This window comes from Danio rerio, chromosome 6 (assembly GCF_049306965.1).
Source record: "Danio rerio strain Tuebingen ecotype United States chromosome 6, GRCz12tu, whole genome shotgun sequence".
Classification (NCBI taxonomy): domain Eukaryota; kingdom Metazoa; phylum Chordata; class Actinopteri; order Cypriniformes; family Danionidae; genus Danio; species Danio rerio.
Genome location: NC_133181.1, coordinates 3,949,496 through 3,976,400, shown reverse-complemented (window position 1 = coordinate 3,976,400; position 26,905 = coordinate 3,949,496). Strand labels below are relative to the sequence as shown.

Here is a 26,905-nt window from a genome sequence, read left to right as displayed (position 1 = left end):
ACAGCCACCCAGATCATACATCCTCATTCTGAACATCATAGAAACACCCCAGAATAGCTTTGATGGACCCTTTTCACATTACTGGGTTTCTCTTAGTGATGTGCGATACAGGGACGGACTGGGACTAAAAACCAGCCCTGGCACTGTAGCCACACCAGCCCACATTACCACACCGACACAGCCCCACCCAAGGACACGCACATTCACAACTTATATTGGTGTACAGATGGTAAAATTATATAAGCAGTACATTATTTAAGAGATATTTAAACATTTAATGTATGTGACTGGAACAAAAGCAACCCATTTATATATGCAATCATGTCATTCATTTTCTTTTCGGCTTAGTCCCTTTATTAATCTGGGAATCAGCAACTTATCCAGCATATGTTTTACACAGCGGATGCCCTCAAAGCTGCAACCCATTATACTGGGTTAACCAATTCACAATTGGCCTACCCAATTCACCTATAGCATGTGTTTGGACTTGTGAAGGAAACCAGAAGGAAATCAACGCGAACATGCAAACTCCACACAGAAACACCAACTGACCCAGATGAGGCTCAAACCAGCGACTTTCTTGCTCTGAGGCGACAGCACTACCTACTGCGCCATCACACTGCCCCCTTTCGAGACTAGTTCAGTAAATTTTATGTATTTGGCAATGTCTGACTTGACTGCCTTTCCCTTTTCTTTTTTTTTTTTGCACACTGTTTGTTTGACATTCTTTCCAGATTTTGATTACATCCGAGTAGCCTCAGATTGGGTCGGCCCATCTCGAAACTAGCCGGTCGTTGCCAACTGTGCCAATGCTTAACATTTACTATTATTCTTACTATTACCACCATCATCATCATCATAATATTCACATCTCGCACAAGATAAAAGCTGCCTACATTTAAAAAACAATACATATGAAAAAAATAAAATAAAATAGGTGACCGGCCCACATTTAAAAAATGGTCCGGCCCTTCTGGCATTTGCCAGAATTGCCAGATGGCCAGTCCGCCCCTGGTGCGATACCACTGATTTCCTATCAGATCTGATACCAAGTAAAATGAAAGCGAGTATCAGCGATACCGATCCAATACTGCCCAAAAATGACTGTTTAGGAAATTAAAGTAACAAGTGGTGTACTTAAAACTGTCACACACACACACACACAGACACACACAGGTGTGATAGAGCCTCATTTGCTCATTAAATGACAAGAAACAAAATTGCTGCCCCTCTGCACATCGCACACACGCACACACATGCTGTACATACACACACACACTGAAAGCTCATCAAGCTAAAAGCATGTGAAAGCCCTTCTCCCTCTGTCCTTCATTACAAACGCGATTACTGCCAATTACGCTGTTTACACTTCAGTACGGCGGCAGATGCAGTGGGAGCTCTTTGATTGGCCGTTAATTTGATTAAGGGCCAATAATGAGCCTAGATTCTTGACACACCTCCATGGCTCCACCTCACATGACCCTCAGTAGCAGTGGAAGCAATTCACATTTGATTCTGGATGTTAGTAAAGGACCGGTCATTTGTTTTTGCAGCAAGTGCTTAAAAGTTGCAAAGAATTAAAGCAACTCAAAGATTACAGCCGCAGTAAATGGGATATTGGTAATGGTTTGTATTGTGAATATAATGCCTTAATATGATATTTATTGATTGAATAACATTGTAACAATAAAAGCATAATAATAATAATTTTTCAATTAATACAAATTGATTAAATTAATAAATATTACATTTATTAATATAAATATTGCAATACAAGTTTTGCACAGTAAAATATATTAATAATTATAATAATAAGAATAATATGTATTATTATTTTATAATTACAAATTAATTAAAATTCAATAAATATCACATTTATTATTAATATAAACATTGCAGTAAAAGATTTGCATAGTACATAAAATGTATTATTATTATTTTTATTAATAATAATAATAATAATTATTATGATTATTATCATGGTTATTACTATTATTTTGTTAATACAAATTATATCTTCTAGTAACATTAATAATAATAAAAATAATAATAATATGTATTATTATTTTATCATTACAAATGAATTTAAATTCACTAAATATTAAATTTATTAATATTAACATTGGAGTATTAGTTTTGCATAGTAAATAAAATGTAATAATAATAATAATAATAATAAATGGTTATTAATTTATTATTATTATTTTATTAATACAATTGAATTAAATCTATAAATATTTAGTAATTAATAGTTTAGTATGTAAATAAATTGTATTAATATACGACTACTTTTAATACTACTACTACTACTACTAATATGTATTAATATTATTTTATCAATATACATTAATTCAAATTTTTAATGATATTCATTGATATAAACTTTGCAGTAATAGTATTGCATTGTAAATAAAATGTAATAATAAGAATAATTGTTGTTAGTATTAATATTGTTATTTTATCAATACAAATTAATTAATTAATTAATTCATTCATTCATTTTCTTTTAGGCTTAGTCCCTTTATTAATCTGGGGTCGTCACAGCGGAATGAACCGCCAACTTATCCAGCATATGTTTTTACACATCGGATGCCCTTGCAGCTGCAACCCATCTTTGGAAAACATGACACACTCATTCACACTCGTACACTATGGACAACCTGTACCATGTGTTTTTGGACTGTGGGGGAAACCGGAGGAAAACCACGCGAACGCACAGAGAACATGCAAACTCTACACAGAAATGCCAACTGACCCAGCCGAGGCAAGAACCAGCAACCTTCTTACTGTGAGGCGACAGCACTACCTACTGCGCCACCGCGTCGCCCCTAAATTAATTAGTTCTATAAATATTTATTTATTAATAGTTTTACATATAAATAAATTAGTATAATTATCATAATTAAATTAATACATTTAAATATTAATATACAACTGCTAATGATAATAATTAAAAAAAATTAGTATTATACTACTGTTATGTTATTGTTATTATTTTTATTATTATCATCTTGTTATTAATGTTATTTTTATGTGTAAGTGAATAAAAGCATCACTGTGCTTTACTCTGAAACACAACATATTACACTATATATCAATGCCTCTGTCTTACATGTGGGTCATACAGTAATTCAGGTCAGACAATCTGGAAACAAAAACAAACAAAAACAACAACAATCATCCTCCTGTGAATGATCCCTTCAGGTCTCAGTAAAGAGCTTGACTGCAACCCTGTGCAGGCTGAGCGTTTATCAGTATGTGCGTCTGTGTGTGTGATAGATTGAGCGCTTCATGGAGACCGGACTCCTCATGACGGCTAATCCTTTTATTTGTCCGCTGAAGTGTGTTCATAAGCTGTCAGCTCGTGGCCGCAGGACCGCACTGATTCCCCAGTGCTGATAGAGCTCCGCTTATGGACAGTCCTGCCAATAAGAACAATTTGTCCTGACAAGCAGCGGCACAAAAGCAGCAGACATGCAGACGCAGACTTCCCAGATGCTCATGACTCTGAGCTGTCACATCCAGCAGCGCGGGACAGTGACGGAGAGACCCACGCAACACACACACACACACACACACACACAACCTTTATCTCTTTACTCCACAGCAGGATTCACTGTTACTTGCAGACGCCTGGGCAAAGTTCTGTCTTTAAGATCTGGTCAAAAGTCTGGGCTTAATATGATATTGTATCAACTTAAGGTTATTTTAAGATTGTAATATTAATTTTCCGCAGTTATTAATGTAAAGGAAGTGCTTCTTTTAAGTATTTTAAATTTATAAATTGTTATATGATAATAATACATGCTTTGCCATGCATAATTCTGATTGGTTAGTCACATCTGTATTTGCATAGTGGCAACAATAGTTTGCATTGTAAATATACACTCATTGGCCACTTTATTAGGTACACCTTACTAGTACCTGTCCCCCTTTTGCCTTCAGAACTGCCTTAATCCCTCGTGGCCGAGATTCAACAAGGTACTGGGAATATTCCTTAGCAATTTTACTCCATTGGATTGAGATCTGGTGACTGTGGAGGCCATTTGAGTTCAGTGAACTCATTGTCATGTTCAAGAAACCAGTCTGAGATGATTCACGCTTTATGGTGACATGGTGTGTTATCCTGCTGGAAGTAGCCATCAGAAGATGCAGACATTGTGGTCATAAAGGGATGGACATGGTCAGGAACAATACTCAGGTAGGCTGTGGTGTTGACACGATGCTCAATTGGAAATATCTCCCACACCATTACACCACAACCACCGGCCTATTGATACAAGACAGGATGGATCCTGGCAAAGTCACTTAAATCACCTTTCTTCCCCATTCTGATGCTTGGTTTGAACTGCAGCAGATCGTCTTGACCATGTCTACATTCCTAAATGCATCGAGTTGCTGCCATGTGATTGGCTGATTTGTCTAAACGAGCAGTTGGACAGGTGTACCTAATAAATTGTCCAGTGAGTGTAATGCCTTTATATAATATAATAAAATTAGTTAATTAAGCCGATAAATATTACATTCATTAATAGAAACAATGCAGTAATAATTTTGTATAGTAAATAAAATATAATATATATATATATATATATATATATATATATATATATATATATATATGTATATATATATATATATCAACCCAACCGTTTTTAATAATAATAATAATAATAATAATAATAATAATAATAATAATCATTCATTCATTTTCTTGTCGGCTTAGTCTCTTTATTAATCCGGGGTCGCCACAGCAGAATGAACCGCCAACTTATCCAGCAAGTTTTTACGCAGCGAATGCCCTTCCAGCCGCAACCCATCTCTGGAAAACATCCACACACACACTAATACACTACGGACAATTTAGCCAACCCAATTCACCTGTACCGCATGTCTTTAGACTGTGGGGGAAACCGGAGCACCTGGAGGAAACCCACGCGAACGCAGGGAGAACATGCAAACTCTACACAGAAACGCCAACTGAGCCGAGGATCGAACCAGCGACCCAGCAACCTTCTTGCTGTGAGGCAAATGTGCTACTCACTGCGCCACTGCGTTGCCAATAATATTAATAATAATAATAATAATAATAATAATAATAATAATAATAATTATTATTATTATTATTATTATTATTATTATTATTATTATTATTATTAATATTATTATTATTATTATTATTATTATTATAATAAAGGTGTTTGGAACAGCTGATCATCATATGATGATTTTTTTGGACACCACATGACACCACAGACTGAATTTCAGTTTTAAATGACAGGAATAAATACAATTTTAGACTAAGAAAACATTTCATTAAATTGTAATAATAATTCACAACTTTTACAGTATTTTTGTCTACAGTATTTGAAAATAGGCTTCCTTTAAAAGCTTTTTTGGGGGAAAGTTCATGAGTGTGAGTTTACGTTTGCTGCACTAAGGAATGTTAAGTTGAAATGGCAGAATGTACTGTACTGAATGTGCTGAAAAGCTGTTCAGATTCCTGCATACACACAAGCACGCAAGGACAGCACACACACCTGTATCCGTCGATGAAGCTGGCGTTGATGTAGTCGGAGCCCTCCACGCCTCTGATTGGCTGCAGACAAACACGGCTGGACTCGAAAGGCATGATGTTCACCAGCCGGTTCTTGAATTTGTTGCAGGGCAGACTAGCGCTGATGAATCTGGAGGTGTGTGCTTTAGAGTTGGCCAGTTTCTGTAGAGAGACAACAAACAACTCATTAAAGTCCACCTGAACCGGAAGCTGCGACCAAGCAGTTTCAAGAGAAACGGTATATTAAGTGAAAAACAGTGAGCGTGGATATTCATTTTTAAACACCAGGGGCCTCATGTACGAAGACTTGCGTGGAAATCATCCTAAAACATTGCGTACGCACAAAGCTGTAAATGTGCGTACGCAGAAAAAAATTCAGATGTATGAAACACTGCGTACGCCGAATCCCACGCATATTCTTTTGTACATCCGAATGAACGTGAATCTGAGCGCAACATGCATGAGCGCAAAACCCCTCCCTGCCTCCTCCCCCGTATGAATATGCTAATGACTCTACTTTGGCAAAACCCAACGAAAAAGCAATGGAAAATCAAGCAAGAGAAACTGAACAGAATGTGAATTGAAGGTGCTGCTTTCGGAGGTAGACCAGAGGAAAGCGGTGTTATTTGCAAGTTTGTCCTACGGAATTAACAACAAAAGAAAAAAATAGAGTAGGGAAAGTTTAGCTGATGCGGTTAACACAGTTAACACAGTGGAGTTAAAAGAGAGATGGTGTGATTTATAGGTAGAAAATGTTGTAATACCTTTACAGTCTCAGTGGCGCAGCTCGTAAAATCCATGATAACACACTGAAAAAAATTATTCAAAGATGATTCTTTGGATTTACTAAATTTTTTATGGTTAAGTGGTTGTAAACTATTTATTTGGGCTGAATTTAAACAAACAAATTAAGTTAAACATTATTAAACTTAATTTGTTTGTTTAAATTCAACACAAAAAATTGTTTGCAACAGGTCTGCATGCAACACTTTTTTTAGTGCATGTTTTGACACGTTCGAGCATGAACTCGGTTCGAATCCAGCATCTGATGAACTCATTCTTCTTTTTTTCCTCGTTACATATCAGAGTTTGCCTACTATTTATCACGAGAAAGACAGGAAGGAATCATTAATAAGTTTGTGCATCATATTTTATTTGCACATTTATTGAATGGAAATGTTTCTGATTCTTGCATGCAAATTCATCTTCAGGTGGTGCCTTTATAGCAATGCGTGCCGTAGATCGCTCCCATTACACTGGGAAAACAGGCGACTGCTGCAAATTGCGTTTTAATGTTTGGCTGGTTAACTGTATGGTATGGAAATCTTATATACCTGCTAGATGAACCCGTCTCATTCAGCTGCCATTGCAAGGCTCAGACACTTTGTAGAGTGCAATTTAACACAACTGCCTCTAGGAGTCGCCAATGGAAATAAAACAGACACGCACAAAGAATGTGCGTACGCCAGCCATAAAGCTGCCGTGGAGCTGCGCACATTCCCACGTTCAGTTCATCGTTAGTAAATCCACCTGGCGTACGCAAAGTTTTTGTGCGTACGCAGCGTTGATACATGAGGCCCCAGGTTTGGGTGGTAACATCATATTTGGCGTATTATAACCTGCACTATTTATTAGACTCAGCATTTTTGCTTAATTCAATAAATGAAAACTCCAGCTTCAAGTTAACTATTAATGGCCCGATACAGTATAAAACACAAAACAGATTTGATCTCAAGAAGTTTTCCATTGTCAACATTTGATATCTTTCTTTTTGTCAGAGTGTTTTGAGAGGCTTTGTTCTCAAACTTGAAATGATGCGATCTTTTTGAATCTCAGCGTGTCACCAGGATGCATCAAGGGAGAAAAGCAGCCCATTAAAGTCATTCATGTTGTGCAGAGAAAACTCGCGACTGCACATATGAAACAGCAAGCTTTAACATCCTGATTCCATCCTCAGCGCTTGTGTAATGATCTGCACGTGGAGCCTCATCATTCAGGCTGTGGAGCGTCTCTCAGGACAGATGTTGTATGTTCAAGACAGATGTGCAGAAAGGTTTTCATGCATGAAACTCTCACCACCGTCACAAATACTGCAGTCTGTCAGCTTCTTCCTCAGCGCTTTCAGCAACTCAAATCTGCACTTTTGCTTTGGCAAGAATGTTTTCAAATTTCAACATCAATGTGTCTGTTTGTTTGATTTTTTTTGCCTACAGATTGTTTTAAGCTCCTCTGTTTACTCTTCTTACTCTTACTCTTCTTATTTCTGTGTAGTGCTTGTTATTGACAGTGTATCTGTGCACTCGGTTATTTTGTAAAAAATGTATTTGCTCTCAAAATCTGTAATCAAATATCATAAGCTTCGCTTCCATGAAATGACTTTGCTTCACTTCTAGTCACATGGAATTCCTTTAGGGCGGGGCTATCAGTCATTTAGGGTGGGTCTATCAGTAATTTGGGTGGGGTTATCAGTCATTTGGGGCGGGTCTGTTATTCCTTTAGGGCAGGTCTATCAGTCCTTTAGGGTGTATCTATCAGTCCTTTAAAGCAGAACTATTAATCCTTTAGGGTGTGGCTATCGGTCATTTAAGGTAGGGCTATTAATCCATTAGGGCAGAGTTATCAGTCCTTTAAGGCAGGGCTATCAGTCTTTTAGGGTGTGGCTATCAGTCCTTTAAGGCAAGGCTATTAGTCTATTAGGGCAAAGCTATCAGTCCTTTAAGGTGTGACTATCAGTCCTTTAAGGCAGGACTATCAGTACTTTAGGGTGTGGCTATCAGTCCTTTAGGGTGTGGCTATCAGTCCTTTAAGGCAGCACTATCAGTCTTTTAGGGTGTGGCTATCAGTCCTTTAAGGCAGGGCTATCAGTCCTTTAGGGTGTGGCTATCAGTCCTTTAAGGCAGGACTATCAGTACTTTAGGGTGTGGCTATCAGTCTTTTAGGGTGTGGCTATCAGTCCTTTAAGGCAGGACTATCAGTCTTTTAGGGTGTGGCTATCAGTCCTTTAAGGCAGGGCTATCAGTCCTTTAGGGTGTGGCTATCAGTCCTTTAAGGCAGGGCTATCAGTCTTTTAGGGTGTGGCTATCAGTCCTTTAAGGCAGGGCTATCAGTCTTTTAGGGTGTGGCTATCAGTCCTTTAAGGCAGGGCTATCAGTACTTTAGGGTGTGGCTATCAGTCTTTTAGGATGTGGCTATCAGTCCTTTAAGGCAGGACTATCAGTCCTTTAGGGTGTGGCTATCAGTCCTTTAAGGCAGGGCTATCAGTCTTTTAGGGTGTGGCTATCAGTCCTTTAAGGCAGGGCTATCAGTCTTTTAGGGTGTGGCTATCAGTCCTTTAAGGCAGGGCTATCAGTCCTTTAGGGTGTGGCTATCAGTCCTCTAGGGAGTGGCTATCAGTCCGTTAAGGCAGGGCTATCAATCTATTAGGGCGGAGCTATCAGTCCTTTAAGGCAGGGTTATTAGTCCTCTAGGACATGGCTTTCAGTCCTTTAAGGCAGGGCTATCATTCCTTTAGGGCAGGGCTATCAGTCCTCTATGGCGTGGGTATCAGTCCTTTAGGGCATGGCTATTAGTCTTGTAAGGTAGGGCTATCAGTCCTTTAGGGTGTGGCTATCAGTCTTTTGGGGTGGGTCAATCAATCCTTTAGGGCGGGGCTATCAGAGTGTGTCTTATTTCTGCAGTGCCTTCATCCATTTATCAATCTTCTTTCATTTCATTAGGAATGCCCATCTTCCAGCAATGCCATTGGTTCCCAAGGATTGAAATCATGCACCGCCCTAAATTTTTTCAGGACCATTTAAAGTGGATGTACATCCCAAAAGAGGATAAAAAGACTTAATTTACTTTCATTTATGATTTACATATAATATTCATTCATTTAATATTTATAATTTAGCATTTGAATAATTAAAATTTTAATAATATTTTGCTTGAGTTTAGCTTTAACATTAATGACATTTTGTCATTAATTTGTTTAATATTTATAATTTATTGTAGTTTAGCTGTAATTTATTGTACTAGAAAATGACGCAGTAAAACAAAATATACAATAGATTAAATACAACATTAATAAACCTCAAATAACAAAATAAAATAATCCACTGGTAATTGAAAGACTGGATGTGTGACAAGGTCATCATTAGTTGAAAATGTATTTCCACACATTGTGATTTTGTGTAGCTTTGAGAATTTTAATTTAGTAATATTAATTTCATCCTAAATTAAGCTCAATTTACACACTACAAGTAACTACAATCGCTTTTTACCGCGTGGTAAGCAGAAGACAGCAGGCGAGCAATGTAATGTCACTGGTTCAAAATATTAACAAATTCTGATTTAGTGTTGTTTTTGAGAACACCGGACTCTCTGTTGTGTCATGTTAGGTCAGGATGATGCATGTGAATGTGTGTGTGTGTGTATTTTCTGACCTTAAATTCGAGCTCCATGGCGGTGACGGTGTCTCCAGGCGGCGCCTGTGTGAGTTTCTGGATGTGTGTGTAGAGGCTCCGCGCCGGCACCTCTGTGTTCCCGCAGGTGGCAGCCTCCAGCAGGGCCTCGTGAATGAAAATGTACTGATCCTCTGTCTGCACCATGTAGTTCCTCTGAGAACGCATGCAGGTCACGTGACCGTAGATGTCCACCGACTTCTCGTGCTTCATCCGCTCCAGCATGGCGTCTATTACGATGAAACAGCCCGTCCGACCCACGCCAGCGCTTTCATGGAGAAACGCAAGAAAAAAAGTGATTAAATTCAGAATACTGAAAAAAGACAGCAACATTTATATAGTATTTTTTTCTGTTTGTTTGACTAATTATGTAAAATGAGCTGAAACAACACAACTCCAGTTTTTTTTGGGTGCACAACTTAATTGTTTTATGTTCAATCCACTTAAATTAGCAAAAACAATTAGCAGTTAACCTAAACAAATTGTGATGGAGCAACATGACAACATGCAAACTCCACACAGAAACGCTTACTGAGCCGAGGTTCAAACTAGCAAACCAGTGACCTTCTTGCTGTGAGGCGACAGCGCTACGTACTGCGCCACTGCCTCGCCACTTAATAAACAATTATCAATTAATAATTGATAAACTGTTATTGTGTTACTGTTATCTTTGGTAGCACTTTCAGATCGATAATACAGTCATATGTACCTGCATAGCACTAAAATATCTTTCAAATAATAATTGCTTTATATGTTAAACATTTTATTTCAACATTTTTACTTTAACGTTTTTTATTTTGACAGAAAACAATGCTAGAAAATTGTCCCAGAATGGTACAATAACACCGGAAATAAAAGCAAGCTGTAAATATCATATAATGACGCTATCTTTTGGCACTAATTTTGATCAAATCAAACACTGAAAGGATTGTTTGTTAGTTTAATATTTTACAACAAATTGTTTTATGCCACAAAACCTGGTCATTTTCAGGAATCGCTTTAATAATCAATAACCTTACTGGTGTGTTTGATGTTGCTGCTTGCTAGAAAGTGCTGGTCTGAGCATGCAGTTGGGTCTCCGTACCTGCAGCTTCACCCAACCCAACAGCAGGTGGCACTGTCTGAGAAAACGATAGGTCTGGAAGTGCAGCTCTGAGCGTGCAGTAGGGTCTCCGGGCCTGCAGTTTCACCTTACTCAAGAATACTGCGTGCTCGGCGCAGATAAGCGTTTCTTCTGGATGTCCTCTATGGCTGGCAGTGTGGTCCCTGTGATGCATTGGGCAGTTTTCACCACCCGCTGCAGTGCCTTACACTCAGCAACAGAGCAGCTTCCATACCAGACTGTGACGCAGTTGGCCATGCTTTCAATTGTGCAGCAGTAGAAATTCACCAATATGGCTGATGAAAGCTGGTTCTTCTTAAACTGCCTTAAGAAAAATAGGCGCTGGTGAGCCTTCTTGACCAGGCTGTAGGTGTTGGTGGTCCAGGAAAGGTCCTTTAAGATGTGCGCCCCCAGGAACTTGAATTTACTCCAGCTAAATTTATCAATTTCCCTCAAATAAAAGTTTTTTTGAGAAAAAAAGGGACGCTTTTATTTTTCCTACAGTGCTTTGAGGCTAAATAAATAAATCAGGAAGCATATTTTTTGACTTAATTCAGTTTTTCAGTGGATTATTTTTGTTCGTTTTTTTAATAGCAAGCTCTGGCAGCCCTGCATTGTTTGCTTCAATACTGAGAGACAGCAATCAAAAGAGGAACAAACAGAACAAAACAAAGAAGAGAATGAGGTCACGCTGTACCTGCAGTGCACCACCATGGGTCCCGCGTCAGGTGGGTTGCAGGCTTTGACCCTGCGTAAGAAGGCTAAAATGGGTGTGGGATATTCGGGAACACCGTGATCCGGCCACGCCATGAACTGGAACTGCCGAACCTCCCGTTTCTCGCTGGATCCATTCTGCCAGAATGCATTAAGAGAAATAAATCATCGGGAAAAACATAATTAAACAGACTCATGTGCAGTCATTGTAAAAGTCTTTTCAACTTTCCCACCAAACCTTTTTTTCTAATTAGGAAACTCTTTCAAATGTTGCTAACTCGTATTCTAGCAGACTGTAAGTTAACAAGAGTAGGTTTGTCTCCTATTAATTAATCAAGGATGCTTTTGTGGAAATATTTCTGTGTTCATTTATTCAGTTCTGCCGTGCGACGCCTCCACATCACAGCAACACTTTATTAATGAGCAGAAAAAGTTAAAGCTTTATTCATTTGTGCGATTGCAGCGTCTCTGACTGACAAATGTGTCAAACTTGCTGGAGATATGAAACTGTGCTCGTTGTTTGTAAATATTTTTAGAGAGACTGAATTGAAAGTACGTTTCAGGTGGGCTTGACTTGGTTGAAATGAACTCTGGAGCGGTTCGGTTGTAGTGAGAAAGCAATACGATCCAATGAACTAGGTTAGAGCACAGTGTATTATGGTTTCAGGAGTTCACACTTAGCTGATGATTGATTATAAAGCTTGTTTGGCATGCTGTCCTGGGAGAGAGCCCTGAGCTAATAAGATCCTCGAGCCCGGGGCTCCCTACTGCTTGCAAGGCGAGATGGGAGTTTGAGCTCAGGTAGATCTCAAGAACTCCCCTGCTGTAATAGCTAATGAACAGATAGGGATTGCTCTTAAGAGATAACTACTTACTAGGAGCATGACTATGGTGCTGATTTGGATCAGTCAATAACTTAAGCTGCATGTTTTTGGATGGTGGGAGGAAACTGGGGAACCCAGGGGAAACCCACATGAGCACGGGGAGAACATGTAAACTAAGCACAGAAATGTCAGCTGGCTTGGTGAGGACTAGAACCAGTGACGTTCTTGCTGTGACGCAACAGTGCTAACCCCTGGGCCACCGTGCCACCTATCTAGGAAAGGAGGAGGAGCAGGGGTGGAAGGGGGATTCTTCAAAACCAAGATGGCTGTAATATGGAACTTAGGGTATTTATAGTGGCTTAGGAATCGTCTGATTGGTCAATCATAAATTGAATAATGCGGGACCAGCTGCAAGCAACCATAGGCATGTGATCCTCTCGACATTAGTTTATAAATAAACATCACTATGTAATAGGTATATATATGGCTATAAGAGGAAAGCATGATGAGTAGGAAGTAATATTATTTAACAGTGTCAAAATCTTGATGGTTCTGTGGGTCTCGTCTATCAAATCTGAGCTTAATTTTGTATTTTGTATTAATTTCCAGTCAGGTGATTGGCTGGGCTATTCTACAGCTTGATTTTCTTTCTCTGAAAGCATTTGAGAGTCTCCTTGGCTGTGTTTTGGATTATTGTCTTGCTGAAATCACTCTAGTTTCATCTTCATCCTCCTGCTAATGTAGACGTTGGACTGAAGCAGCTGATATTGATTTACAGTGAGGAAGGGCAGAGGGTTGCTAAAGAACTACTGAGAGATTTCAACTGCTGTCTGGGCTTTCATTGCCTTTCTACACCTTCCTTTCTTCATGTGTTCAATACTTTTTCCCTGCCTCATTTAATTTTAGTACACATACCTGTGACTTAATGTGTAAACTAATTAGTTTAGTTTTCATTGCATATATGGACCTTTAGAAATATGCTTTCTAAGGAAAATGGTGACGTGTTTAATAATTATTTTCCCCACTGTATATAATACCGGGCTCCGGTTTCCCCCACAGTCCAAAGACATATGCGGTACAGGTGAATTGGGTAGGCTAAATTGTCCATAGTGTATGAGTGTGTGTGTGAATGTGTGTGTGGATGTTTCCCAGAGATGGGTTACGGCTGGAAGGGCATCCGCTGCGTAAAAACTTGCTGGATAAGTTGGCGGTTCATTCCGCTGTGGCGACCCCGGATTAATAAAGGGACTAAGCCGACAAGGAAATGAATGAATGAATGTATATAATACCAATGCAACTTCTGATATAGAACACAACAACTCTTGACAATTTTAATGAAGTTATGTATGACAAAGTCTTATCTCTGATTTACATTTGGTGATTATGTAAGTGGGTGTCACCATTTAAAATAAAAGCGCACCTCTTTGCCTATAATGACATATTTCTCATCATCATAAATTAAAATAACGATGTATAACAGCTGAGCAGAATTCAGAAAATCATCCAAACTCTGACCAACGTGAGGAGAGTTTACTCTCAGGTGACTTGTTTTAATAATTTTGATTCGTTTAGAAACTTTGCCGTGTGAAAGCGAACCGCACCGAGAACAAAACGCAAACGGTGTTACAATTTTAACTCCTGTTTCAAAGCAAAACAATCGATTAAAAGATGTGAAAGCACTCTTAAACAGATCAAAACGTGCCTGAAAGTGGTGTAAATCTGTAGTATGAACACACACACCTTGTAGAGAGCGAAGGTTCTGACGCTGTATGTGGCCAGCTCCACCGTATCCAGCATGGACACTTGAATCATCCCGTAAGTCTCTGTTCCTCGGCTTGGCCAGTACTGATCACACTTCACCTACAATCACAAACACACACACACCAGGTTGAGACCAGCTGAAGAGCATACTGATTGTGCATGTGTGTGTGTCCAGCCGTAGGGTCTCTCTCTGGGTGTTTGGGCAGATGGATGCATCACGCACCACAGACTGACCAGAACTGTGGCTGAACCTCAGGCTCTGAAAACACACTCATGGTCATATACTGCCTGCACACATACACACACATGAGTCATGCAGACACATTTGGTCTCGACAAGATAAGGAAAACAAGCACACACACACACTGACATGTGTTCGGTCCCCAAAACATAAAGATAAGACCAACCCAGGCTCATTCAGAAAACATACCACTACAGACACTTCCGGACAGCGACAAATATGTCCCAGGAGCTACGTTTTATTGTAGTTTTTGTTTGTCGCAAATCCATAAGAAGCCGCTGTGTACGCTTTTAGATCTCAAATTTCTCTTGGGAGAGCCATTCATGCCTGCTTTTCTATGTAAATAAATATTTGACTCTCACTATACCAAATATGATAGAAAATGATGTTAAATTTAGTTTATAAGTATAATTTTAGATTTTATTGGGGCCTCCCTGATGTCCTGGGGCCCCAAGCGGCCGCTTAGTTTGCTTATTGGTTAATTCCGGCCCTTCATGTGATTACAGGGATCAGAGGACTTTTATTCTGTACATAAATGCTCTGTTACCCAGTTAAACTCTGCTGTTATTTGGAGATTTCCGCCTGGATTTTGCCTACCCAAATTTAAGAGCTTCCCAAATCCACATGCAGAGGTGTAAATGCAAAAATGTGGTCTCATTTTAAAGAAAACCATTTGAATTTTTATAAAAAAAACTATTAAAAGTATTTAAAATAACTGTATATGCTGTCTGCGTTATAATATACACCTAAAAAAAGAGGTGCTTTTTTTTTTTTTTTTTTCATAAACTCAGATTTGAAAGTCTACCTTTTAGGTTGTGTGTGGTCTAGCTTGCTGTAATTAATTTCGGTGGTTCCTGCACATGTCTGTAATCATAGGAAAAAAGGAAACTGTCTCTACCATAATCTATGCAAATGTTATTGTATTCCAACTGATGAGAGGTGCTGTACAAGCCACAGGGAGCGATCATTGTTTTATATTTCACTATTTTTTTGTTTGATCAAACATAATTCACTGTGTTTGGACCACGTCAGACATATAAAAGGATTACTTATGCACATCACCTCAAAAACAGAGGAGAATGGCTCTGAAGCGCACAGCATAAGGTGAGAGATGACAGCTGTCTGTGCTATCTGGGGCTGCTTATTGATCATAAATGTATTGTTTCACTTCTGCACCATGGAAACACCGGGATTCATTCGGCAACTGTTTGATATGTGAATTTAATTCAGTAAAAAGAATGCTAGAACTGTATGAGCACCGGCAAGATCTTTCATTTGAGCTATAACTTGTACATGTGTCATGAAAAATATGAAAATGAACCAATGTAAAATACCCAGCTCGGGTCTCCAAAATACTGTGTATTTAAGTGTAAATAACTTTTGCACAGTAGAATAAAAACCAAAGTGATGCATATGTGCATAAAATATAGATTCTACACTTTCAAATGAAACCACTTAAGGGGGTCTGGTGCAATGCTAGCCCTTTAAATCTTAAGGCGAAAGTCAATGACGTCACAGACCTGGTACCGGGTCCGCAGAGTTTAACTGGTTAAATAAATATATTTTGCATTGCATGTAATTGCATTAAATTAAAAAAAGAAGTAAATTCCAGTAGAATAAACTATAAACTTACTTTAGATCGCCTTCCTGTGCATGTACTGTACAGTATATTAAGACTGGCCATGTGGAGGATAGAAAGAATGACCATCTGGTCACACGGCAGGTGAGGGAACATGTAACCCATCCCTCTCTCCTCTATCTCTCTCTCAAACACACACACACACGCCACTTCCATTTCACTAAACCTATTGGGACACTTATGGTCACTTCCTTTTCCATGCACATCACAGACAGCCCACGTGTTTGTGTATGTTAGCAAGGCAGGCAGATATTATATATAATCTCACCCTGCTCTTCTCCTCCAGTCGGGTCATCATGACGATAGTGCTGGTTCTCTGTTCCCACACCATCCTCCAGAAGTCACTGAGCGTCTCAGGCAGCGGACCCTGCGTGGCGATGTAGGCGTTCTGCTTACGGTAGCCATCAATGTAGTTTCCATTGATGTAGTCACTTCCGGGAACACCTGCGGTTCAACAGAGCCATGTTAATACATGTGCAGGCAGATAACTGCGACTAGATTGTGCTGTTTCCTTTTGTTCTAATTATCTACTGAGTGTTGCTTTGTTTTTCCTTGTGAACTATGCAGGTTTAGATTTTGAGATGTCAAGCTACTTTTGGGGAAAGAATTGATTTTAAAAGAAAGAAACTAGGATGCATTGAAGTGGTTAAAAGTGACTGTAAATATTTATAATATAACAAATTATGTGTATTTTTAAACAGCTGGTTCAATTCGTATGAATCATAGACTAAGCCGTAACGAATGAATTCATTTCAGATCAATTCAAAACTGTCTGAAATAAGTGTTGAAGTAAAGTTTTTGTTCTTACCATCCACAGGAGTCAGCACAACCCTGGAGTGATCGTAAGCGATGACGTTTGCGTAGCGGTTCTTGGGCTTGTTGACCTCTAAGTTGGAGTTTTCCCAGGTGAACTGCTGGCCAGGGTCAACAGACTGCAAAAAAACAGATGAGCAAAATGAGTTACTGAACTAAACCATCAACAGTGACACAAAAACACAGAAAATAAAGTCTCATTCTGTCTTTTAAATGTTCTATTGTGAAAAATCGTTTATCGGTAACACTTACTCACAGTTTTTACTACTGGCTAATTACATGATATTAACTGTTTATTAGCACTTATAGAGTATGAGCTTATTTTACATTGCGAATTCCAATACATAAACACAACTACCTCGCTTTCTATTAATAGGCAGCTAATTTGTAGTTTATTAGGCTAAATGTCTCAGTTATTGTTTTTTATTGATTTGTAAATAGCTTGATTGCACATCAAAATAAAGTGTGACTCCGCCAAATACAAAAAAAAAAACCCACTTGTTTGAAGCATATTTGAGTTTCTTCCTTCTGGCACACAGAAAAAAAGACAAACTTTTCCAAATATCTTTGTGTTCAATGGAAAATGAAAGATTATAACAACATAAGAGAAAGTAAGTGAATTTTCAATTTTGGTATTTAAAAAAATTTTTTCAACTCTCTCTTAAATCCCCTGAGCAGAATTGTAAATATAATTGTATATATATTAGTACTGTCAAAACTAGTGCGTTAACGCATGCGATTAATTTGAAATATTTAACACGTTTAAAAAAATTAACGCAATTAACGCAGTTGCAGTTTTTGTTTTTTCCTGTTGTGGGCTGAATGTGTACAATTGTTTGTATTCAATACTTTATTATTATTATTATTATTATTATTATTATTATTATTATCTATTTTCCATATCTGCACTGCCTGTATTTTGGCATTTTTGCAGTCCACTTAGAATCCAACATGGAAATCAGTTTTTTCTTTATTGGCATTGATTGTTTTGAAATTCAAATGGCATCAACATGCCTGTGTTTTTATTTCTGTAATAAATATGGCTGTCAAGCCAGGATTTATTGTGGTTATGTTGTTTACATAAAAAAATCTTTGTTACAAGTTAAACAAAATTTCTAATAAGCAATTATATTCTGAATTTCAAATAGTTTTTGTCTTTTGTCTGTGCGTTTACATTAATTTTACATTTTAATAGCCAAAATTTTCAGTCTTTTAAATGCGATTAATTAAAAAAGTGCGATTAATAATTTTTTTATTCGATTGACAGCACTAATATATATATATATATATATATATGGATTAATTTATGGATTAATCATTCACACTCATACACTAGGAGGACAATTTAGCCTATCCAATTCACCTGTACCGCATGTCTTTGGACTGTGGGGGAAACTGGAGCTCCCGAGGACACCCACACGAACAAGGGGAGAACATGCAAACTCCACACAGAAACGCCAACTGACTCAGCCTAGGCTCAAACCAGTAACCTTCTTGCTGTGAGGCGACAGCACTACCTACTGCACCACTGTGTCGCCTTCACACACATACACTGCAGCCAATTTAGTTTATTCAATGTCTTTGGACTGTGGGGGAAACCGGAGCACCAGGAGGAAAGATTAAACCCATGCAAACATGGGGAGAACATGCAAACTCCACGCAGAAATGCCAATATATGGGGGTCACGGTGACGGAGTGAGTAGCACATTCGCCTCACAGCAAGAAGGTCGCTGGTTTGTGCCTCGGCTGGGTCAGTTGGCATTTCTGTGTGGAGTTTGCATGTTCTCCCTGTGTTCGTGTGGGTATCCTCGGGAGCTCCGGCTTCCCCCCACAGTCCAAAGATGTGGTATAGGTGAATTATGTAAGCTTAATTGTCCGTAGTGTATAAGTGTGTATGGATTTTTCTCAGGGATGGCTTGCGGCTGTGGTGACCCAAGATTTTTGGACTAAGCCAAAAAAAAAAAAAAAAAAAAAAAAAAAAAATATATATATATATATATATATATATATATATATATATATATATATATATATATATATATATATATATATATATATATAATGTAGATCTGTTTATTAAACTTTTACATAAACAAAATGAAATTCCAATTAATCAAAAAAAGTAATAATAAAAAAATGCATAAAAAATAAATAAACATTTAAAAAGTATGTACATGTACATCCACAAACTTAAATTATACAAAAAATAAAGCTCTTTCAGATGTATTTTCGCAAAGAAATAAAATAAAAATGAACTCGCTGAAATCCAGCAGAATGGCTAAATAATGAGTGTTTTCAAACAGGTTTCTCAAACAGTCCTTACTCCATTTATTGTGTCTATTTTTGTAATCCATCACACTGTAACTACTGTAAATAACCAGAAATTTAATCAGACAATATTTACCAGGGAACCACAAGTAACTAAGAAAGAGGTTTTAGAGACATCAGTTGTAAACTACAGCCCTTTCAGATGTTTTTCATTTTATTTTGACCAAAGTTTGCGAAGGCATGGAATAATGTGCACCACTGAATCATTCATAATAAGAGCAGGGTCGGTTCTGCTTTCTGGATGAGTCTGGAACTGAATTTTCACCCGCAGTGCAAAAGCGAGCGGATGCACCACAACTGTGTAAATCTCATCCTTGACCTGCACGTCCACGACTGAATCCTAATCCTGTTACCATAGTGACGAGATAGCGGGTCATTCGGGTGAGGTTTAGACGTCTGCTCAGAACAGAACAATCTACACAACAATACTCTCTCAGAATGGAGAACTCATATCAAACATTCACCTGCATTACACAATTTAGGGCCAATAAGTTAGTATTGGTTATGTTAACTCTCATGAGCAATACATTTGCTACAGCACAAACTTTGTTAACGTGACGCTGTAAAAAATATTTAGAACTTCCGTATTTTGTGTTTTCTGTTTACTTACTTTTGTGAATTACATTATGGGATATTAATCTCAGCTCTGTCGATGTTGAAAATTCAACAAAGTGACTTTTATTGACATTTTAGTCGTTTGAAATATTGTATAAGAAATAATATATATACACAAATCAGTCTGTAAAACAACAGAAAATTTACTGTCAGTTTATTACAAGGATTTTGTCGCATAAAATACAGCACCAACACAGACAATATATTGCTGTAAACCAGGGGTTCTCAACGTTTTTCACTGCGGGGCCCACTTCTTTAATTAGTAATATAGTATTGAGAGTTCAATTTAATTTAAATGAAAATTTAAAGGGGTGGTCCACTACGATATTATATTTTAAACTTCAGTTGATGTGTAATGTATCTGTGTGAACATAAACAGCATCTCTGAATGTAAAATATTCAAAGTTTAATGCAAAGGGAGACCTTGATTTGTACAGAGTTAGCTTAGCAACGCCTACAATTAACGAATTTTGGGGACTACAAAAAATACTTCCGCCCCCTGTGAGATCACAAAAGTTCGTTATTGCGCATCCCACACTGCGCAGGTAAAGGCCGTGGCCAGAGGCGCTGTAACGTTACTGCAGAGAGAGAAATGCCATCCTGCTGTTTCCACAGAGCTGTTCTGTTTCTGTTGTTGGGCTTCCAAATGACACGACCCAAACACAGAAGTGCTTACAGTTCAATATTAATTATGTTCCAGAGAACTATAAAATACATAGCAAGCATGATTTGACAAAACACAGCTTCCAGAATCTCTCCCAGTTCAGTGCTGGATTCAGTTAAAATCTTCTCAAAGATGGAGCAAGGAGACGCTGTGAACTCTGAGTCATGACCTGTAAGTGTTTTTATTTGTTAAAATTGATCATGACATGTACAGTGTCTAACTTTAACGGTGTGTTGTAGCAAAGATGTAAACAACGGGAAATTATGGTAACCACTAACGACTTAGCTAACGTTACAAATCCATATTTATCAAACGGCTGTAAACGCACACACACACATACACATACACGCACTCTTGGCCAGCACCTGCGTCTATCTGTGTGAGACGGCAGAATTTCTCTCTATAGGCAGCTATGCTATGCGTTTTACAACTCGGACAATAAAGTCGCAAAAGATATGTGAACGATTCATGTTACTTACACAGGCATATTCCGCATATGCATGAAAGACGTCCTGTAACGCATTGATTTAAAAAAAATACAGCAATGATTTCCCAACTGGAGTGTAACATCAAAAACAAATCAATCCAGGCTCACAAAGGTCTCATCTCACATCTTGTGCTTTATTCTGTCACCACAGAAAATAACTTAATCCGAGCATGAGAGAAAAAGAACAATAAAAATCTCTCCCGCGCACATGCGCTTCTCGTGTTACAAATACTTCATCGTATACACGCATAAACACACTAAAAGGCACAGAAACAGTTAAAGGAGCCGCATCCCATTTTCACTCGTTACAGACACGTGTTGACTGACTGACTGACTGACTGACTGTTTACACAAAACGCGCGTGCTTGTCAGGGCGTGACGTGAAGCCGATCGGCGTATCACAGCATATTATGATGATGACCAATCAGAGTCACTTGAGGGTGGGCCTTTTAGAGGAACTAGGAAATATGACAGTCGTTTTCATGTTAGCTGAGTAGCTGTGTATAATCAAAGTGAGATTTATGAAAAAATAACACGATTTCCTTCAAGTTAAACATGAGCACACATTGCTTTGCATCTTATTAACACAACCAAGCCTTAAAAATAACATTCTGGACCACCCCTTTAAATTAGGAGATTAAAATTGAGGCGCAAAAAACAGCCTCATGATTGTGTCTGCAACTAGTACACGCATGCATGTTCATTCACAAACTATGCGGGCCACCGGTTGAAAATCCCTGCTCTATTAAAATGTTCATAAAAGTCACTTTTTCCAAATATTTCAAGCTTAAAAGTTGTTGGAAAAAAAATCAAAGATCGCATAATGAAATTCATCAGCATAAATAAATGCAGAAAAAAGAAAACATGAATCATAAAACACTGAATACAGCTGATTTACAGATATTTATACAGTATAGTTAAAAACATTACAGCAGTTCCTTGAATTTATGTGTTAGTTTTGTTGCATTTAATGTTATTCTTTTAAGGCCCAACGTGTTTTTTTACATGCATTTTTATTTCTCTTTGCTATTTGGGCTTATTGGAACCTAATAAGAATAAAATGTAAGCATCATCTTTTGATATGATGTACTTTTAGAATAAAATGATGTCCATATATGTGAACTTGTAGTCTGAATTTACACTTTATCCTGACTGTTTTTAATGCATATATTACATAATATCATTTTTTTTTACTTGTTTTGACTATCAGAAAGTAAAAACAACATTTCTCCCCATTTTGGACAGTTAAAAATAGTGTTTGGGACATTATATATGCTGCAAAACAGTTGCAGGATGACACTGTATGTCTGTAACAAAATATAAAACATTCAGAGTATTTTAAATAGCCACTTAAGAGCTAAAATGTGCTGTCCACGTACGTGGACACTCAAGCCCTAGGAGGTTAATACATGGCTGTCTGAAATACTCGATTCAGATTGATCAGTCGCCACATTCCAAGGTGTGCTACTCCCAAAATGGACATCACGGTGGTGCAGTGGTTATCACGTTCGCATCACAGCAAGAAGGTCGCTGGTTCAAGCACTGGCTGGGTCTGTGTGGAGTGTGCATGTTCTTCCCCTGTTGGTGTGGGTTTTCTCCAGTTTCCCCCACAAGTTCAAAGACATGCGCTATAGGTGAATTGAATAAGCTAAATTTTCCACAGTGTATATGTGTGAATGAGTGTGTATAGGTATTTCCCAGTGCTGGGTTGCAGCTGGAAGGGCATCCGCTGCGTAAAACATATGCTGGATAAGTTGGTGGTTTATTCTGCTGTGGCGACCCCTGATAAATAATGCACTAAGCTGAAGGAAAATAAATGAAGGTTATTCCCAGATAACAACCTTCAGGATGTACTTTATCCCGAACTTAACAAACAGCTAAAAGGAATAATTGAACATTTACTTACAATGTAATCACACTTTCTTATGAATAAAAATGAATGTTGGAAATGGGTGTAGCCATCAACATACACAATACTATGAATGTCAATGCACTGTGTAAAGTGATTTACATTTACATTGCATAAAAAGTGAGCAAAGTTATAGTAAGTTATGCTCGCTCAACTCATTCATTCTTTTTCGGCTTAGTCCATTTATCTATCAGAGGTCGCCACAGTGGAATGAACTTTAGTTTATTCAATTAACCAATTGCGAATGTCTTAGGACTTGGGGGGCAACAGGAGCACCCAGAGGAAACCCACGCCAACGCGGCCAGAACATACAAACTCCACGCAGAAATGCAAACCGGCCCAGCCAGGACGCAAACCAGCAACCTTCTTGCTGTGAGTCGAATGTGCTAACCACCGAGTCACCATTTCATAATGATGCTCAATTCATTCTAATAACAATGACTTTTCTTTTCTAAATTTATATGAGATGAAGAGAAGCCAAAGGCCGATATACTGTCTAACAGAAGGATTATGAAGAACAATCATAGAATAGACTGCACCACATCACAGCTTACGAGTTGTATTGTGATTTGATTTTGTGCGTTTGTCTGTGCAGGTTTGTTTACGTGTTGTGATGAGGAACGTATTGATCGCTGGCGAAGGCTGCAATAATGCAAATAAACAATTCAAAGCCGTGTGTATTTTCTGAGTTTCTCGCTATAACACCGTGCGCAAACCTGACACAATGAAATTCCCAATGAGCAATCTGGCTGTCCTCAGTCAAGGGCACAATGCAACACACACTCACAGCTAATCAGAAGAGTGTTTGTGACACGATCTGTCTGCTTGTGTGCACCGCACCCGGCTCAGCTAGAACAGTTTGCAAACATACCCATTAATCTGTGAAAAATATTATTTCTGAACGTTCCATTCAGAGGACATTTAGAAATCTCCTATTTTAGAAATGAACCAGTTTTTGAAAGGCTGCAAAAAAAGTGTGTTTTCCCCTCCTGGTTATACGAATATTAAAGGGATAGAGCACACACAAAAAAAACAAAAGTTGTGTTCTCAGTTATGGTAAATAGGTACGTTTTCATTTCGGGTGAACAATTGCTTTACAAGAACATTGTGTTTTGTAAAGACTGTATTTTTAGAATATTATTTCTGCTTTCTGAACATTCTGAAATAGTATTTTTAAAAAGGATACAACTGGGATAGTTGGCGGTTCATTCCACTGTGGCAACTCCTGATAAATAAGGGACTAAGCCAAAGGAAAATCAATGAATGATACTTTCTGAGATTAAAAGTGCAGGGCTCTATTTTAAAGGCTCACGAAACACCAAAACACATGTGTTGAGCTGTTGACAGTCGTATATGTGTCCCACACTGCTAAAAACACTATTAGGACACCTATATTTCACTAAAAAGTGTAAATTGGTTGTTTTTGCGTTATTTCAAGCAAATTCGTACTTCCAGTTTGAAACGAATTTTTGAAGCTTCGTCACGGTCATGACATAATAGCGTGTATTCCAGCGTGCAGACTGGATGTCTGTGCCAGAGTGTGTCTTATTACGTCTTACAGTGTGACGCATTAATGCATGAGTGAGGCTTGGTTCAAACCAATCAGCGCGCTCTATTGTGCAACTTCATTAATATTCATTACTGTCAGAGTGTAGATGGCAGAGACGCCACGTTGTATTGGCAAAACAAGCGTAAAGTGTTGCTTTAATAGTTTGCTGCAGTTAAGTTTCGTTTTCATTTTCTCTCTGTGAGAGCGCAGCTGGAGTCACGTGTGGATTAACAGTGTACGCGACGCTCGACAACAATAACTTACGTGTCTAAGGAGGAACATTGTTTACCTGAGAGCTGTTCTCATCTGCAAACAAAAAAAAGATCTGGATTCGCTTTAGTCTCCTCTAAATAAAGACGCGGCTCTAGTTGCTGTGGATTGTCCTGTCTCTACAGATTGGGTAAGTGAGCGACCAGTGCTCTTTGTTTATTCAGTTTGTATTTTATTCGTATCAAACAAACTATTGCACCGAATGCAAACAAGTTAGCACTAACAGTTACAACCAAACTATAACCTCGTGTTGGATTTTGTGACCGGAATAACACACGCGGCTTTCTGACACTACCTGCCGTGTGCATCTAAGTTTCCTGGAAATGCAGAGTTTTTTTTTCTCTCATTCGCCGTGCGGTATCAAACATTGCATGAAAAATACACGCTTAGAGCAGCTTCTCGAATCAAATATCACGTTTGTCGTGAGGGACATGAATGAATTACCTGAGTGCATTTACTGCAGAACTGCAGTTAAAGTCCAACATTTAATAATTTGGCAAATAATTCGACCACAGATGTCCATGTAAACACAGTCACTTTGTCCCCTGTGTGTGTATTTTAACTCTGAAACTCAGCGCGCCCAAATAGACACTCCCACACCAAGCCTCTTTTCTTCCTCCGACAATCCCCCCTAAACAGAGCTGGACACGCCCACTTTTCTGACTTTTTCCAAAGTAGAGGTGTGAAAACACCCTGCTGAAACGAGGGGGTTTCATGGCCCTTTAATGATCTAGGCGCAAAGTCTGAAGCGTAAACGCATTAAAGGTATGTCTGAATACACTTTTGCGATTTTAAGGACGGACAAATACGGTTTGCACCATGGCGCATGGTATAACAGGGTTGTGCTTATTCTCTTAATAAGTTTTGGGTGTGTGTTGAACAATGTGCATTAAACCAATCAGAGTCTCATCTCACATTCAATTTAAGAGTCAGTTACGTCACGCCATGGTTCCACCTCATGTGGAACTCTGAATCTGTGTCTCGTTTCAAAGGCTGCTACAGTCCACCAGAGGTCGCTACCATCCACCAGAGGTCGCTTTTAATCTATTAAAACCCTACACTTTTAGACAGTAAACGTAATACGTGCACAATTCCCTTCCCATTAGTCTGTCTTTATCTGTTTATCCTCTTAGCTTCTTCCGTATTGCAGTTTAATGTGAGTGATTTGCCGTTTGATTAGATCACTGTTGCTCCCTCAGTATTTGATGTCTTTATTAAGCTCTTGATTGTTTAAGTACTCAGAAGAGTTGCTCACCATACAATAACAAGTCAAGCAGGAAGAAGAGACCCGCCCAAACACACACACACACACAGAAACACACACACACACACACACACACACACACACACACACACACACACACACACACACACACACACACACACACACACACACGCTCTTCAGGATTAGCTGTCTAATAAAGCAGGTGACTCTCACACTCACTACACTCCTAATAGAGTCGTTTCCCAGCTTTAATTTCAAGCTCTGGCGATCTGGGCACTGCCTGAGATGCTGACGTGAATGTGTGTGTGTGTGTGTGCCTGTAAGCTGTAGTGTTGAGTAGATGTAGTTTTTTTTCTGTCATTTCAGCACATTTGAATAATGCACGGCAGTATTTGCTGAACAAGGGATGTTCACATTCGTATAATCTTTCCGAGATTGTGAAGTGGACGCATTCAGCTGTTTGTCTGTGATGGAGTGGTCAGAGCATCAGGCCTTTCCTGACACTCTGATTCACTCTGCACACACACACATACAGACACACACATACAGACACACACACACACACACACACACACACACACACACACACACACACACACACACACACACACACACACACACACACACACACACACACACACACACACACACACACACACACACACACACACACACACACACACACACAAGATCTGGCTCTAAAGTAGCAGTTCAATTGTATTGTCTTGGCTTTAGTTTAGAGCAGTGGTTCTCAAACTGTGGTAC

General features: G+C 38.6%; 1 protein-coding gene across 22 annotated transcripts in view; it reads right to left on the bottom strand.

Annotated features, from left to right (window-relative positions):
• Positions 1–26,905, bottom strand: part of ptprfa (protein tyrosine phosphatase receptor type Fa) — a 527,055-nt gene that overhangs the window by 8,420 nt on the left and 491,730 nt on the right. For all 22 annotated transcript variants that reach the window (XM_073952512.1, XM_073952514.1, XM_073952519.1 and 19 more), the window contains 6 exon segments: positions 17,089–17,212; positions 16,549–16,724; positions 14,380–14,499; positions 11,799–11,953; positions 9,982–10,267; positions 5,541–5,719 (listed from right to left, as the gene is read on the bottom strand). In XM_073952512.1, coding sequence (XP_073808613.1) covers positions 5,541–5,719; positions 9,982–10,267; positions 11,799–11,953; positions 14,380–14,499; positions 16,549–16,724; positions 17,089–17,212 — 1,040 coding nt within the window.